Genomic DNA, 17778 nt, shown 5'->3' on the forward strand with positions numbered 1-17778 from the left:
AGTCTGTCAAATGTCTTCATTTGCAACCATCCGGTAGCATTATGGAATTGGGGAAACTATTATTTTCAGAGTGTTAGTATTTCAGTAAGTTTTGGAAGTATACAAATTTCGAACTTTCATGAAGCAAACTTTTTTTTAATAGTTTTTCAAATAAATTATAGAGGAATGCTGTTTGTACTGTCCAAATAAATGATAGTGTGCAAAAAAAAAATATAGAAGGAAATTTACTACACTGAGGCTTTTAATGATATTGATAATGACACTTCTTACTTGTAATACTAATTTACAAGCAATTTGCTTTGGCAACCAGACATAATACAAGATCTAAGAAATACCTTTTCTGGTGTATATGAAACACAATTGAAGCAAACCAGTTGCAGAATACTTTTTGAAGTTGTAGCCATACTGTGGTAATTGTCCATGGACATGTTTTCTGTTCCTCCATGGAAATTCTGGGTAGCTCGGGCTCTGATAATAAGCGCAGATTGTCGCCTTGCGTTTAGCACATAATAGTAGGCACATGCAATTATCGTGGAGAAGCTAAGATAGGATTAATTCTAGCTGTACCATAGCATTCTAACTTGTTTGTTTAGTTGTACCATTTGTTGATTGAAAACTGTCAGAGAGAATGGTAGACCTTATTCTAAAAGAGGGATAAAAAGATCATTACTCCTTTCACCACTTCTTCTGAGCTCTAATTCATAGGTCTCCTGCTGTCCTTTTTCTACATAGTGTCATAAACAGAATATGGGAACACTTTGATCCTCACCACGCATACTCCTTTGAGAATTGTTAGCTCTCATTTTACTGCTGGTAAAAGAAGGGGACAAAGCAACCAAGTAACTTTGCTACAGGAACTGTTGAAGGTATACCAGGCTAGTACTGAAGTTGGTCATTCCAAGTTCATGAGCCTGAGTTTCTTGCTGTAGTGTGAGAAGATGATGGCATTCTATTTGGGGACACTGAAACAGGATTAAGTATCACAGAAAATAGTACTGAAAAATATTTGTTAGTAACTAAGATGCTGATGCTCTGTTTTTCTCTTTAACTTCAAAGGTAATCATGACGGTAGCAGAGGATTTGTTGTGTTCTGCTGCTCAGAACAGTCGCATTTCGCTGCAGCGAACGCAGGCCGGATGGCTGTTGATAGCGGCCCTCATGACATTAGGTAGTAGCTTTCTACAATTTTTCTTAAACTAAATTAAGCTGTTCTGTGTTCTTCCTCTGACTTCAGTTCTTTTAGTTCTTTTGATGTTTCATTTAATTTAGCACTGCAAAATAACTGTTAAAAAACAATGCAAATTGGAATCTTTAGAAAAACTTTCTAAAATAAAAATGTCACTTCTTTCAAATTTGCTATTAGTTCATTGGGAGCAATGTCTGAAAAACAGTGGCTGGGTGGGACCACTGTTAATTAAATGTAGAAGATAAATTTCAGAGTCAACCTAATCAAATGTCTTTGGTCACGAAGAGTTACACTGGTATTTTTAAGATGTATCCCAGAACAAAATCAGCTAATGATTTGTTATTTCCCTCTTGTCAGGCATTTGAAACCTTACAGAATTTTCTGATATTTACTAGTGGTCAGATTGATTGTGATCACTAAATTACTTATGAAGAACATATTTTATCTGTTTTGTTTGTATTTTTAATGTACCTTTCATGTTTTCAGTGGTTACTTGTGCCAAGCAGCTCCCAGTTGTTTCTTAGATTAGGGAAAACACACCTTGTACATTAACCTATAACAAATATTTGCTTTTCTTAACGTCACTGTTGCTTATTACATTCTTTTGTGCTGATGATCCACAGGGTCTGTACTTAGTAAAACAGAGATTGTAGTTGGCTTGGTGACATAATTGTAATTGTGTCAGTACGTAGTTATATATGAAAATGTAGTATCAAGCCAGTAAATGTTTGAGAAATGATCTGTGAGATGATTGGGAAGGTAGCATAAAGTTTTCTTCACAGCTGTAATGATTTTGTGAACATAGATATAAGAACAAAAGAGAAAATTTAATTTTATTAACCCTTATGGTAACATGACAACTGTCAACACCTACAGGTCCTGCAGTTGTCCAACATCATCTGCCACGAATGCTGTTACTGTGGAAGTGCATCTTTCCATCATCTCCTAAAGACCTAGAAACAGAGAAGACACGAGGAGATTCATTTACCTGGCAAGTAACACTGGAAGGTCGTGCTGGTGCTCTCTGTGGTAAGTGGGATTTACTGTGCGTATTCGCTCTGCGTATTTATAGTTTGACTGCTAAGTTTTTTTTCCTTCTGAAAGAACAATACTTTTCAGTGATTTTTTTTTTTTTTTCACTGAATGGTAAAGAATGTATTCATTCACCAACATACATACTTGTAGAGAAATACTTACCTAAATATCTATATCTATATACATGTGTTTCATTTTTGTAAAAAACAGACAAACAAAAAATCCAAGAGGTTTTTTTTCTCTTGTTCTTCTTCTTGGAATCGGTCGATTCCAAGTGGTAAGTGACATCAGGAAGGTTGCTTCCCTTCTGTTGTTTAACAGATATATATCACAGTAATGAATGAGGACCCAAACCAGGGTATGCTCTCTTGTTTTTACAGTCTGTTATATTTGGTGAACAGCAGTTCTCTTTCCTAGTAGCTGTCTTACTGTAAGCCAAATAGAGTTGGTGAGTCAGTCAAACACATTTGTGACGGTGGGAAGGCTCAGGTAAAAATTAGGATAAGAAAGTTGCAATTCTCAGCCAGTGAAGAGTACTATGTGTTTGGCTGCTATCTGGTAGGTTGCAATTTTTCATAATGAAATATTGTGAATTTGGGTTTCCAAAAGAGAACTCCAGTGGTCTTTAAACACTTCAAGAGTTTCAGTTATGTATTCCAGAGTACTAAAGGATCCCTGGCGTTGCAGAAATGTGAGCCCTAGTATAGTGATCGCCCCTCTCTCTCACTATTAAAAATCTATCGGAAAATGTGGAATTCAATGGTAAACTAATGTTAGAAGTAACCTAATAATTAAACTTTAAATATTTTCTTTTCCTTTTGGAAATTGGTCTTTAATACTGTATATTCTCTAGATGCTTTTTGAACTATGAACTCAAGTTTAATTTTCTGTAAATAATGAAAAATAGTCATGTACATATAAGTAGTGTCTTAAAGTACAGTAATTAAGTTAAATTTAAATAGAGAGCTAGCAAAGTAAGCAGTAGGTCATCTGATTATCATCCTTCTCCCATTTTAAAAAATTTTTTAGTTATTATCATGGAGTTATCATGTAGTTGATTTATATTCCATAACAAAAAGCAAAAAATGCTTGCATTTGATATGCAATTAAAAGTCAGTGTATGAACATCCAAGCTAAGACACCAAAACAGTGCATCTGTAAATATGACTTTTTTCATTTGAGATTCTTGTCAGTTTCTTAAATTATTAGTTAAAATACTTGAATTTTTTTTTTTTGCATGCTTTCTTCTATCTTTAAATTATTAGCATGGTCACAATGTTATTACTGCACTCGTGATTTTTTTTTTTTTTTTCTTCTACATGTCTCATACTAAATAACTAAATATCCAATTCCTTTTCTAGCTATCAAGAGCTTTGTTTCTCACTGTGCTGGTCTTCTTACGGATGAAGTTGTTCAGAGACTTCTTCCTCCACTCCCAAGTGCTGTTGATTTATTGACACAGTAAGTGTGTGTATCAAACTGCTAAATGAGATTCTGGTTTTGAAAAGCTACAGAGCAATCTTCTTGCGTTTGTTTTAGTGCACTTTCTAAACAACTTTCTTTTCAAAGTACAAAAATTAGAGTATAGAATTCAGCTGTATAGCTGAAGACTTTAGCTGCCATAATGTCTTGTGTTTTCCAGTATCATTTCAAAAAGCAAGGGAAGAAATTATTGCATGCTGTTGTTAAGTTAATGCTTTTATTCTGCTTTTTAAATCAAACATGCAAATTTATGTTTAAGCATGATCATTTTTTAATAAAATAAAAAAGTTCGAGAATACGCTTGGACAGAAAGTTTTCGAGATGGGCATTTTTATATTTAGATTCAGAGCTAAGCTGGAAAAGGGCTTTATAGTTTTTAAACTTTTGCCTTAAGAATATGTAGTGAATTAAAGTATTTGGGATCTAAACTCAAATTTACAGAGAGATATCCACAAAAAAAGTTAATTGTAATTAATTCATTGTATACATATGATCAAAGGCACTAGAAAGCCTTATTTATTTATCTAGTATTAAATAAAAGTTATGACTGGGAATGGAGAACAGAGAGGTCCTGTCAGAATATGTGAAATAAGTTGTTTTGCTTCTACTATTGGTAATGTAAATCAAAACTGTACTTGTATGTATAGATTTTAATAGTATTCATTAAAGTGGTACAAATGAAACCAGAGTGTTACATAATGCTTAGTCTTTAACATCTCTGATGTGCTTTGCATATTTTAAGGCTTTCTTCAATATGTAAATCATATGGAAATTCTTTAAAAACATCATCAACAGTTTACAGACACAAACTTTATGAATTACTAGCAGTATTGCCTCCAAAGACCTATGAAGGTATGTATTTCCTTACAAAGAGATATCTGTTAAAAATACCATGGGCTCATTTTTAACTTTTTATTCAACATATATTCAGTTAGCAAGGAATAGTTCCACCTCTTCTAATAAACAAATTTTATTCCCTCTGTTTAGATTTGATGAAATTGTACTGAAGTTACTATGGTTTTGAAAAACTAGTGTTCATGATAATCTTTTTTTCTCTTCTCTTTCAACTAAAAATACAACAAAAGTCTATATTTGTAACTTGAAGGTAGACAACCATACAGTTTTAAACTACTCTAAGAATTTACTTACTTTGATGCCTGTTTTACTTTTCATTGAAACCTAAGTCCAAAAGATGTAATCGTAGCAAAAGCAGTTGAATATTAAAAGAATTAAAAGAATTTAGTTGCTTCAAGTAGATTTATATATTACAGATCTATTAATCTGATCCTGTGCAGATTGTGGATGAAAAATTTGTATTTAAAGACAAATGTCAAAAAAATCTGGGGATAGGCTCACTTTCCTGTAGCAGAACATAACTGGCAGTATTTAAAATAGTCCTCTAATCCAAGAACTATGCACTATGGTTAGACAGGTCTAGCAGTTCAACTAAAACACTAAATACTTTTGTCTTTCAATTGTCATGTGAATATACGAGTTTGCCATACAGTACTGTATGGATTGAAATAAGGATTGGCAGTTGTAAAAAGAAGTACAGGGTATTTCATCAGGACAGAGAGAATATGGGCCAGCCAGGCGCTGAGTTGGCTGCGTCCTCTGTGTCATGGAGGGAATCCTCACTCAAATAATCTGCTCCATCTAGTGGTAACTGCTAAATGAATCTCTATAATCGCTGACCTTTGCCTTAAAGCTGGTGTTGTCACGTTAGAAGTCTGTATATAATGCTTGAAGCATAGTGTGTGGTATTCATTTGTGACTTGTACTTGACTGAAAATGACACCTGTGTCCCTTACAGCAAGTTACTTCTTCGGTTCTTCCATACTATTACAGGGGCAATGTACTATAGGATACAGATATTTGAGTGTGGATGGTTTCTGGTGATTTCTTGGTTTGTTTGGGATTTTTGCATATGGTGTAACTTTATTGAAAAATAGACAATTACTTTACAGCGTGACCTCTGAAGTCTGACTATAGTGAGAGAGCATCCTAGCTGGGGATGCTGCAATCTAGAACTAATAAGTCGAGAAAAAGCTTATAACATTTGTTAAAAATAAGTGGTCCCCCTGCTGAAAGCTTTGTAAATTGTCTTAGAATCAAAACAGTAATTTGTCAGATGTAGTCTGAGAGTTGTTCACCGGTTTGTAATACAGCAGTATGAGATGTAGGAAAGAATGGAAATGCATACATTGCCAGAGCTTACTGTCAAGGCCTGTTATGTATTTTAACATGTAAGTATGTATCATTTAGAAATACAAAAAAAAAAGGTTTTAAGGTGGAGCTTGAAACAAATAATTTTCTTTCCATATTATTTCCTTTATGACAGCTTAATGCAGAAACTGTGTCTTTGCAAATACTAGGATTTTTTGAAATAAATTATTTGGGAAAACAATATGAATATGGAACGCAGTGTTTTTTCTCTGTATAATTTTAGTTATTATGACTAGGAAGAATAGTAGGTGCACTCTTGTGTTGCACAGCCTGACACATTTTGCATGGCTCGGGGAGACATACTGAATGAAAAGCTTTCACCAGTTCATGGGTTTATTTCCTTCCATTTTCTTTGACCTGGGTTGTTAGCCAGAGGCTAGAAACGTGCAAGTTATTTCTTTTTGAGAAAGCTGGTGATGGGGACATATAGTAGCAATAGTAACTCAAGCTTTTAGTATTTGCAAATAATGCGCAAAGCTTTTTTTCTGTAGCAGAAGAGGAACGAACCAAAATACCCAGCAAAATAAACAGTTGAAAACAGATTCTTATTGATGGCTCCAAGCCTTTTTCTCATCTCAAAGCTTTAGATTTCTGATGACTTTTTTAGACTCTGGTCCTTTCCTGCTCTCTTTCGGCCTCTCTGATGTTTCTCTTGCTGCTTTCTGTCATCAGTAAAAATCAGTATCTGCTCAAACAGCAAAATTATGAAGGCTTACTGTGAATGTGCACGAGTAGCAGATGATTTTTTGCATTATTTCAGAAATGACAGATGTGAGAAGAGTGTATTGGGTTAACTTGAACATCAGTGAAAAACATTTAGCATGTTCTAGGTGCCGTCTTCCCTCCTGTGTGAACAGACATTGCAATTTAGCTGACGCAAAGTATGAAGTTGTTAAGCTGGGAAAAGCAGGTTCTGTTTCTACGATGGTGATTTATATTCTCGATCATTTTCTCATTTCATTAGTTTTGGATGCTGCTGTGCTCATGTTTTTGAGGATAAAACATTTATTTCCTGTGAGTTGATATAAAAAATTTAATTATTATAATGTCCAATTTGGTAATTTCACACAAATAATTTCAGGAGTTTGAATTTCAATTGTTAGATTTGTTGACATTTTCTGTGGTCTGAAATTAACGGGATTTGTCAGACAACTCATTAGAGTTATTTTCATGCGTCAGCTTTTTGTGCTTGTTATGTTCCACTGTGTAAACCATAAAATTGGATATAAGCATTCACTTCCTTCTTAATAGGATGAGATGAATAGCTAGGATGCTGGAGCCACATTCTAGCTCAATTTTTTGAGCTACTTTACATTGAGATAATATTATTTGACATGTTGAGGATGGCCAAGTGTCTGGGACTAAAATAAATGTTAGTTTGGTTAAAAATTGCTGAGTATCTCTATTACATTTTATTTGAAAAGCTGTTTTCACAGAAATGGGATTTTTTAAATTAAATTTTGTTTTTATTGTGATGGGTAATAACTAATGAAAGAGCCATTTCTAGTTGTTCTTCTTGATTATTGTTGTTTTTGAAAAGAGACTATTTCTTTCCCTTTCACACACTATCCATGCATGTTGGTATGTATTTGATAGTGCTAAGCTTTTACATTTAGATTTGAGTTAAGCATTTGGAGATCCTTGCTAATTAGTCAGGGAGGCAGGCGAAGCACCAGATGCCTACAGGGGAGAGGCTGATGCCGACGGGAGTTTGGGGGTAGGGGAAGGCGATCAGCTTTCTCAGAAGAGATTCAAGACTCAGGAAGGGTAAACCAGCTGTTTGCAGCTACCAGCTCCAGCTATACAAATGGTTCTGCTTGGGCCCGTGAGGTGCTGATAACTGTGTTGTCCCACTTTTTGGAACTTCTGTGTGGTGAGAGATTATAATCGGTGCAAACAGGTAATTGTGTGATCATCTAACAACCAAACTGAATGCGAAGACCTGGATATGTGAAGTTAAGCTCCCCTTAATGCTGATATTTCCCAGTAATGAGGGCTTGACTTTGCAATCTTGATGCTCTGGAGGTAAATTCTTATGTAATATTTGCATAGAGAGTGTGTATATTCTTTAAGATCAGTTCTGCAGCGTTTTTCAACACAACTTACCAGATAAGCCAGACCTCTTTCTTCACATGTGGTTCAGCACTGGAAATGTTCTCTCTCTGCAGGGACTATTTTAATAACCTAAAATAGTCAAACTTAGAATGCCTGATGTTGTTGATATATAATGCACAGTCTTGTCTGAAATATTATGTACAAGAATATGTGAAAGTTTTAACTACTAGCATAAATTATCATAATGTAACTTACAGTAAATTACCCATGGTTGGCTTTTTGAGTGCAAACTCCTGAAATAGCGGAGTACATTCTGCAGCTTTTGGTTATTTATCAAACTGATGTATGTTTTAAATTACATCTGCTTGCCAAGTCCAAATATTCCTGCATGGTTATGTAATACATTCCACGGCATTAATTTTCAGGAAATTTGTAGTAGAAATATTTCTGTGCCTGTAACTGACTTTTTTCCTCTACTTCAATTGTAAATGTAACTAACTTACTGGATTAGCTGTTGTATGGCATTATGCCTTCTTTAAAGGTAAAGGTCTCTGGTTTTCAGATACTAGATTGTTGTATGTGCTTAGTTTGCTTATCTTAGGTAGTGGTCTGTTGTTTCCCCTGTAGCGAGAGTGTTCTCCAAAAAACTATTGGAAGACCTAAGAAAAAATGTTAGTTTGATGTTGCCATTGCAATATAAATATCTTGCTCCCAAAGTTGCTTGTAGCAAATAATTAACAAAAATTTTGAATATGTTTCTAATTTAAAGGAAGCTTCTCTGCTGTTCTAAAAGAGTTAGTGGCTGACTTGACTGTCCCAGATAGCCAGATCGATGCCTCTACATTCTTGCTTCCACCCCTTTGTCATGAGAATGATCTCCTTTTACTTGGTCCCTTACTGCAGGAGACTGACCACCGATTTATTGAAGAGCAGGTACTTTTTGATCTAGTATAATGATGGTATTATAATTTCATACAGTTCTGGTTATTTGGGTCAGTGCTGGTTTTGACTTGGTCATCACTTTTTTCCTTCTTACAGCTCCTATTAGGTAACAGCATAGCTGGTGGCAGCCTGGAGTATGACCCTTACGCAATTTATGAGAAAGTTGCAAAAGGAGATTCAGTACCCAAACCTCTACCTCCTGTATTGTCTGTTATCAGTGCAGCAACTCATCTTTTTGGAGTTATGTTTTCCCATGTAGCAGAATCTCACAGGTAAAGTAGTAACTCTAACTGTTGGGGAATTTGGGAGATGCTAAAAGATGGTCACAGTGTGTGAGATTAAACACATAAGAAAACAATTCTGGAAAAATAATTAATTGTATAAGTGGATTCTGTAAACCATCTGAATAATATAATTCAGACTAACAAATTGTTAGACTTTCTGTTTGAAGTTACTCAGAGTGAATACACACATCCAGTAAGAGGTTGCTGTCATTATAATAAATTCTATTGATCATGAAAAATAATGTTTTGTTTTAATAGCCAGATCAAAATAGAAGTTATTTTAAGAGATATTACACAATTATTATCATGTTTAACACATAATTACTAAATGATGCAGAACCAAAGACGGACAAAATGTGTAGGAAGCTGCAGTAAAATTTAACCCTTATCCTGCCTCATTCTTCATAAAAAGTGGATGGGGAGAAACAAGAGTGTGTGTCATAACAATTCTGTCGAGGTACAAGAATGCTTGAAAGGGATCACAGGCTTGGGTTTGTGTATATGTGTGTATCTTCCTACTGCACACCAGGCATTTAGTTTTGTTTCATGCACACCGATTGCTGAACCATGAAATTCCTCAAGATTTCTGCAGTGTGTTGCTTATTGACTACTGCTGGTAATTTTCTTGAATGCAGCATTGAGCAAATCAATTATTTTTAAATTAAACAGCTTTATATTTTCAAAGCCAGCTGTAGTTAGCATTCGGATTATGATCATTATAGGTGGCGATAGTTTTGTAATTTCCTGCAAGGGATGAGTGCTTAGCATGTGAGTCCAGTCTTGGCTGCTTAGCATGCTTGGGATTTAGTGTCATCCCAAGGCAGCTGTTTGTGTATGCGAATATACCCACCAATAAAATTGCCACATGCTTTACGATACGTTCTTCTGACTTGCATTTCCTTCCTCATTCTGTCTTCACTGACTGCCTGGGTTTTTTTTTTCCCCTCTTTCTGTTTTTCTGGGCTTGTTGTCCCTACTGTCATCAGATTGCTGGTTGGTTTTCTTCAGCTGTTTCTCAAGACCTGAAGTAATTGTGGCAGATAACTGCATTTTCCTGTTCTTTTTCTTTTCCCTCCTGCTTTCTCAAGTGGAAGCCAAAATGCATCATTCCTGTACACAGTTCCTTTTAATAACATCTGTCTAATGTTACTTAGATGTAAGTGATTATCTGTGAATACATATGTTACAAGGAAACAAAGGCAAAACGTTCATGTTCATAAAGCAATTACCTATTCTAATATGGCATACAACTTTTTTTTGTAGTAGACAGGGATGTCAGTTGAAGGAAAATACTCAACAGTTAGGGTAATAGAATTGTTCCACCTCTGTTTCTATAATATATAGGCTTTGTTATGTGTTTAAAAAAAATTTAAAAGCTTGATTTGTTTCCTTAACTCGGTGGTTTCTTTTCTGTTTTTATTTAAGGCTCCAGGTGTTAGAACAGTTGTTGAATTCCATAAAGCAAACAAAAGGTTCACGGCAACAAATAGTACAACTAAATGTTGTGTCAGCCTTTTCTACTTCCTTAAAGGTAAATCTCATCTCTCTCTCCTTTGATTCTCGCCTTTGTTTCTCTGTCACTAAAACATGGCATCTGTTGGTTCAAATGCGTCTACACAGAAGTTCTTATTTTGATTAACAGTCAAGGTGAAGATCAGTCCTATTTTCTGTGATAATACATTTTTTTGTGATGTCACACTTTTCTTAAGTGCTGAAGAGTCACAGTCTAATTTTCCCTTTTTTTGTAATGTTAAAGGGTTAGTACACTCTAGTACACTATCATCCACACTAGTGTCGTTCAAATAGGAGAGAGATGGAAAAATTCTGTTTGTATTATTTCTGTCTTTGTCACTGTCTCTTTCATATTTCTTACTGTATAAATAAAAAAGTAATGACTGGTAAAATAATCTCACAACTATCTGCCATTTGTTGCTTTTCCCTGATGCTTTATTTTTATTTTCCTTTGTTTGTGGGCACTTTTTATTTTTCCCTTCTTAGGCTTTCTTCAAACTAAGGCAAAATGTTTTCAGAATAGGCAAGATCTTTCATTGTACAGTATTTATTTGTGGGGCATATTTAATATGCAATCCAGATAACAGCTGTAGCTTTTGCTCGTACTCGGGTTTGGGTTTTTTTGGCCTGGGATTTTTCTTTGTGTCATTATTCTGTTTTCACTGGTTTGCTTCTTGATATTGCTTCCTGAATTTTATGCTAGTGCGTTGTTTTATTGCGTTCTACTGCAATCTATCCAGTATTTGTTAAGATCAGAATGCTGATATTATAATGTCATGCCATGATTTACACTTACCTGGAGTTAGACTTCTAACTTACAAAATAACAAATAAAAATGGAGAAATTCCTCAGATAAAAGGGGAAGAAAATCAGATTCCTTCTGCAGGTATTGTAATTTTTGCATGACTGACAGAAAAACACATTCTGATTACTACACTGTCTTGCTGTTCCATATATTCGATGTCTATTTTTAGCACTTGGCTAACTGCAAGGGAAGCTTAGGTCCAGAAGAAGTTAGAAGGTCTGCCCTGACACTGGTAATGGGTGCCTTGGAAAGCAATAATCCCCTCCTGAGATGTGCTGCTGCAGAGTGTTTGGCCAGATTGGCACAGGTGGTTTCTGACAGTGCCTTCACTGCTGGATTAGCACAAGTCAGCTTTGACAAGTAAGATCAAAAAAGGTGTGGTAAGTTACTGGTTGAGTTTATAAACACGTTTGAGAAAAATCTACCTGGCCCCTATTATGGTAACAATTTTTAAAAGCTGGTTTCCTTCATGAATTTGATGTTACTTAAGAAATTATCAGGAAAAAGCACTGCCTGGCTTCTGCATATGTTTCTTAGTTTTTGTGTTCTTTAAGAAGATTGTATAAGTAAGCATGTAGACTTTCAGATAAATTAAATGGGCTGCTGTCCTAGCAGCATCATTTACATATATCTAAAATATTTTTGTTATTTCCTTCAGATAAATTAACTTAGAATTTTGGCAAAATATAAATGTCTAATAAAATATTTTTGTGATTATATAGTATAAATTCAATTTGTAGATGTGCTTATTCAATGGTATCAGTCTTGGTCATTACACTAACAGCTTTCTTTCCTTGTAATTAATAGGCTAAAATCTGCTAGGGATGTGGTATCAAGAACAGGTCATTCTTTGGCTCTGGGATGTCTGTATAGGTACCTAGGAGGAATAGGTTCTACTCAGCACCTGAACGCATGTGTTGGAATCCTTTATACTTTATCTCAGGACAACACTTCTCCTGATGTACAGGTACTTGTCACTTATCTAAAAATGTTATGTTGCACATGAACTGATTTATATTCTGGAGTATTAAGTTTTTTCTTGTAAGAGTAACACTTCACAGCCTCTTAGACGTACCTCATAGGTGATGGGTGGAGCGCAAAGGCAATGAAAACCACAGTCCCTACTGAAATCCACCTTCCAAGCAAGAACTATGATGGCATGTGAGAGGTTCTTATTTAACTCTCAATGAGGTTGTTAAGGCTGAGATATGCTGGTTTCAAAAACAATACCTGATGTTTTAGGAATTGACTAATTTCACATTCACCTTGACTAGATAGTACCTAGGGTTTTTGTTTGTGTCAGCGTCTGCTACGAAGTTTACCTCACAGTATTTCTTGTTGAAGGGTTATATATTAAATAACAGGGATTTGTAGCCTGAATGCTGTAGAACTTGGTCAATAAGGCCTTGGATAAGGCAAGACGCTTTGAAGACTAATTCAAATTATTTCTCTGTTATCTATCAGAATAGCTTTAAGAGACATTGAGTGTATTCCATGTAATTGTCTAAATCTCACTTAAATAATCTTTTTAACCTTTATCTGCAATATCTTTACACAGAGAAGAGCTGTAGGTTGGCATGAAACAAATGTGGCTATTGGTGCAAAGTAACGGAGACTAAAATAATATGTTGTTTCAGCAACTCTGTTGTAGTATTTTTCATAATTCTTCTTGCACATGGAACTAAGAAATTTTGCAAAGAGTAGGATGTATTTGATGAATAATAATCACTATTAAATTTATTTACTATTAGGTTGATTTTTTTTTTTTAAATTAACAATGACCAATTTAAAACAGTTCTTTCATTGCAGAACATAGAATTCCTCATAAAATATTCAAAATGGCTTATTAAGCATCAGGTTCTTAAAGTTTCTTTCTGTAACCTCTCCATTTGTCCCTTTGGAACCTAAAAGTGCTATTTTCATTACACTTAATCACTGAATTTCACTTGAACTATCAAATTCTAAAAAGATCTTGTATTTGTTCTGTCATGTAGACATTACCTGACTGCTTCTTTTCTTTTACAGGCATGGGCACTACACTCTCTGTCACTGGTAGTAGATTTAGCTGGTCCCTTGTATCACGTGCATGTGGAACCTACTTTATCTCTTGTTCTCATGTTGTTGTTGACTGTGCCTCCTGCTTACGCAGAAGTTCACCAAAGCCTTGGTCGCTGTTTAAATGCACTTATTACCGCACTGGGCCCTGAGTTGCAAGGTAGGCCATAAACAACAGCGTCAGCTTTGTTTAGCTTAGCAACAAAATTGCTAAACATGGTATGAATGTGCAATTCAAATTTTATCAACAAGGAACTGCGTGCTAAGTATTTTTCATCATTGTAAGAGTATTTCACAGGCTGTGAGCTTATGCAATGAAGATGACATGACTCCTAGTTTTTAAAAAGTAGTGTCTCTTTTTGACATCTTTTCCTTTGTTTGAACTAGTTCTCCAAGCCTTACCTTGGGCTGAAAATTCTTACATTTAGCATGAAAACATACTGTATTCATATTTTCAGAGTTGAGAGCCAGTCTATGTCTTTGTTATGACACAGACATTTAAAATTTGCATCTAAATCAACTTTTAGATACCTGGACACTGAAATTTTCGCAGAGCAATGTGATGGTTACTCATCGATATCAGAGTATAACACAGTTACAGAAAGTATCCTTCAAGAGGATGCCAGTTAGGGGTGGCTTGGGAAAAAGGCAGGTTATCAAGTTTAAAAAAAAAAAGTTGATGTTTTAAAAACAAAAACCTAAACCCTTTTTCTCTTCTGAACGTAGGCAGCAGTACGACAGTTTCAGCCTTAAGAACCTCCTGTCTCCTGGGCTGCGCAGTGATGCAGGATCATCCCGACTGCCTGGTCCAGGCTCAAGCCATCTCTTGCCTTCAGCAGCTTCACATGTTTGCTCCTCGACATGTCAACTTGTCTAGCCTTGTCAGCTGCCTGTGTGTGAGTACACTTTTACTAGTGTGTATCTTTGTATTTTTAAAATGTTTTGTTCAGAAACACTTAAAAAATGCAGATGCTTCTTTAGCCGGATAAACTGATCCTTATGTAGGAGTGAGGTGTTTCATATCCTCCTGCAGGCAAGTATTCTTTATTTTTTCAGTTTTTTCTTCAGTTTCTGTTTCCCTTTTACCAGATGATCACATTCTGTAGAAATCTTGACTTTCTGAACTGCTTGCAAGCACATTCTGCTATTCTTATTAAGGCCAGTTGTCTGGCAGGATATAACATTATTACAGTTTTAGGCTGGAGTTTTACCAGCTATTTGATGTTGGCCAGTATTTTTCCTCTGCTGCTTTTTATGTCTTAGGTGAAGGACTGATTAAAAAAAAGTCTGTACTAATTACTGAGAAGTGTTCTGTTTGGATTTTTTTGATGATGTAATTTGTAATTTCTGTAGCACTAGTGCTCCAGTGTACTGACTTCTTGGCAGTTTCTATAAAAATTTCTGATGCTTACATAAGTAATAGTCAAGCTAGGTCTTTGGAAAAAATAACCAAAACTCTTCTTCAGCTCCATTTGACAAAATGGTGGTGGAGGGGTTGTTCGTTTGCTGGGATTTTGTCTGTTTTTTTCCCCAGAAGTCTCTCTGTCTTTGAGTAGCTGGTGTTCCCAAGCACGTAGTTCTATGAAGAAAGCAGAAATAAGAAATAATTTTCTGGTAGTTATTAGCCTTCGTGGGTTTTCAAGGGCTAGCTAGGGGGTTTTTTTGGTTGGTTGATTGGATTTTTTTTACATAAGACTGCCTACTCTCCCTGTAAATAAGAGAGAAATGGAAAAAACCTAGACAATAAAGTATGGTGGGTTTCTTTTAATCTCTCATCTATCTTAACACAGTTCTTATTCACATCTTCCCCTGGGTAGCTCTAGTATACCAATAGTAACCATATATTGATTTTGTATAAAGTCTAGATTACTTCTATTTATCTTTATTCAGTTTGGCTGGAAACATGATTGTGGGAGCCAGGAAAAATTGGAAAAAAAAAAAAATTTAGCCTCGCATTGTGTTAGGCAGGGATCTGCTAGTAGCAGAAGAACTGGAACTCACCTGACATGTTCTTTCTTTTAACATATACCAGTTATGATTTTATTTTCTCTGAGTAACACGCAGTTTTTCTTATATTGATAAAATCAGAACAACTCCTATAAGACACTCTCTTGCTCAGAGAATGTATTAGGATTTGGGATCATATGTAAGTCTATGTACAGTCTGCTTCCATGCACAGTATGACCTCTCTAACTAATAGCAAGTACCTACTAATAAAAAGGACGTAATGATAAAGTTGTCTTGTCTATACAATATTATTGATATTTATTGTTTTTACAAATTGTCTCCAAGTACTTCATACAGTACTTTATAATAATAATTGAATTACTCAGGTGAGAAGAAGCATAGTCCATGACTTGAGTGTGTGTGTTCACCTCAACCCCAGAAATGATTGTGAGCTTTACATGGAAGGTTCCACCAAAGCTGATGGCCTTACACAATGAACTTTTCTTATGCTCATGAACTTGTTACAAAACTATGGCCAATGTTGCTGATACTGACACTTCAGTGAATGACAATATATCTCTCAAGAGCATCATAAACAAAGAAGGTTTAAGTGTGTACTTTGCAGGTCTTTGAGAAGATCATTGCACAGTCAGAATTCTGCATTTGTAAAACTCTTCATCCATCCATCCATCCATCCATCCATGTAGTTTCCACCCACTAAATCACCACGTAGCTAGGGAAGCAGAATAAACTATTGGACTGGACCTGAAATCTGCTCTTGACTCTGTTGTTGGCTTGCAAGGTGACCCTCAGCAAGTCATACTCCATGAGTTTAAATTTCTGCAAGTGGAGAAAAAGATGTGACTGTCCTCCTTTGCAATGTGTTTTGAAGTCTTAAAGGGAAGTAGAGTATAAAAGTGGGTGCTAGATACTATGGATGTTCACCACTGCATTCTTTATTTAAGGCAAAAAAACAGGAGAGGCAAAGAATCTGTGGTCAGATAAGTGATCTTTTCCCCTTCTGTCCATAGAAACATGAATTCTCACTCATAAAATTTTGAAAACAATTGTGCAAATAATTATTTTTAGTGACATTAGAACAAACTTCCCTCTCTACCCTTTTCCCTCAGGGTTTCCAGAAAATTTCTGTGTCTTCAAACTTGCCTTTTTAAAATTCTGCAACAGACATTTTCTTTTCCTTTTTAAAATAAATGTGGCATCGGGCATGCCAACACAACTGCTGTGAGCAGCTGCAAGCTGCCTGCTCCACCTGCCTGCCCACCCCCCGGAGCATGAGGTGGTTCAGGTCCCCAGAGTATTTAGACTTTTCCATTTGTGACTATGCTAGCAGTAACAAAACACGACGCGGGCAGTGGATACACAGCTTCACTGGCTCTTTTTATTTAATTGTGTACATGTGCCTGCCATTATCTGGCTTCCCTTCTTCAGCTTCTGAAAGTATTCCTTGTTTGTCAATTGGAACTTTTTTCATGGGGCTTTGCATCTAACAGTATTGCTTATCCTTGGCTCCAGTGGAATAGAAATCATATGCTTTTAATCATGTCTAACATTAGCTCTGAAGCCAATTTATGTGAGCACATACTTCTAAAGAGCTTATCTGTGTAAGCTTGTGATGTAGCAAATGCCAGTTTTCAGCTGCAAAACATTAAAGATATTTTGAAATACAATAAGTATACAATGTCAATAACTGTGGCGCACTTGTTGTCTTGATACTGTTTAAGTACTAATTTTAGGGGCAGCTGGCTTGCAATTTAAGTGTGTTCAACATTAAATGTAAGATAAATGAACTAAGCAAATTAGGGTTTTGGTATGTTTGAGATAAGATTCTGAATTTTAATATATGCTGAATTTACATGTAATGGTCTCCATGTGTGGTTGGTATCACTGTGATATCTATATTTTGGTTTTGTCATGACTGGTTTGTCATTTGTTTTTGTGCAGGAAATCTTGTTGGATAATTCTGTGTTGGTAGGTCCTTGTGCCTTGTTAATCCTAAACTCTAGCAGTTTGCAGTGGTGTTTTTTATTTCATCTTTTATCTTTTCCTTTTAACCATTTTAATGTAATTTCTTTTAGCATGTCAAGTGACCCTTCCTAACTTTCTGCAGATGGTAGACATGCAGTTCATTTGTGTGCTTAGTGAGGCATAATTTTGGTTTTTAACGTGTTAAGCACAGAAAGGGAACTGTTTGTTCATTTAAGTTTGTATGTGATGCTTGCACTTTGTGT

At 35.5% G+C, this 17778-nt stretch overlaps 1 protein-coding gene across 6 annotated transcripts in view; it reads left to right on the plus strand.

The window, feature by feature from the left end:
* HEATR5A (HEAT repeat containing 5A) overlaps positions 1-17778 on the plus strand; it is a 68276-nt gene that overhangs the window by 29272 nt on the left and 21226 nt on the right. For 4 of the 6 annotated variants that reach the window (XM_065635705.1, XM_065635706.1, XM_065635708.1 and 1 more), the window contains 12 exons: positions 1057-1168; positions 2063-2215; positions 3583-3682; positions 4446-4555; positions 8754-8917; positions 9023-9198; positions 10636-10741; positions 11697-11887; positions 12335-12494; positions 13553-13742; positions 14309-14478; positions 17492-17518. In XM_065635705.1, the coding sequence (XP_065491777.1) occupies positions 1057-1168; positions 2063-2215; positions 3583-3682; positions 4446-4555; positions 8754-8917; positions 9023-9198; positions 10636-10741; positions 11697-11887; positions 12335-12494; positions 13553-13742; positions 14309-14478; positions 17492-17518 (1659 nt within the window). The remainder of the gene's footprint in view (positions 1-1056; positions 1169-2062; positions 2216-3582; positions 3683-4445; positions 4556-8753; positions 8918-9022; positions 9199-10635; positions 10742-11696; positions 11888-12334; positions 12495-13552; positions 13743-14308; positions 14479-17491; positions 17519-17778) is intronic. The other 2 variants (XM_065635707.1, XM_065635710.1) reach the window with 1 other exon arrangement.

The sequence above is a fragment of the Caloenas nicobarica genome, chromosome 5 (genome assembly GCF_036013445.1).
Source record: "Caloenas nicobarica isolate bCalNic1 chromosome 5, bCalNic1.hap1, whole genome shotgun sequence".
Lineage (NCBI taxonomy): Eukaryota > Metazoa > Chordata > Aves > Columbiformes > Columbidae > Caloenas > Caloenas nicobarica.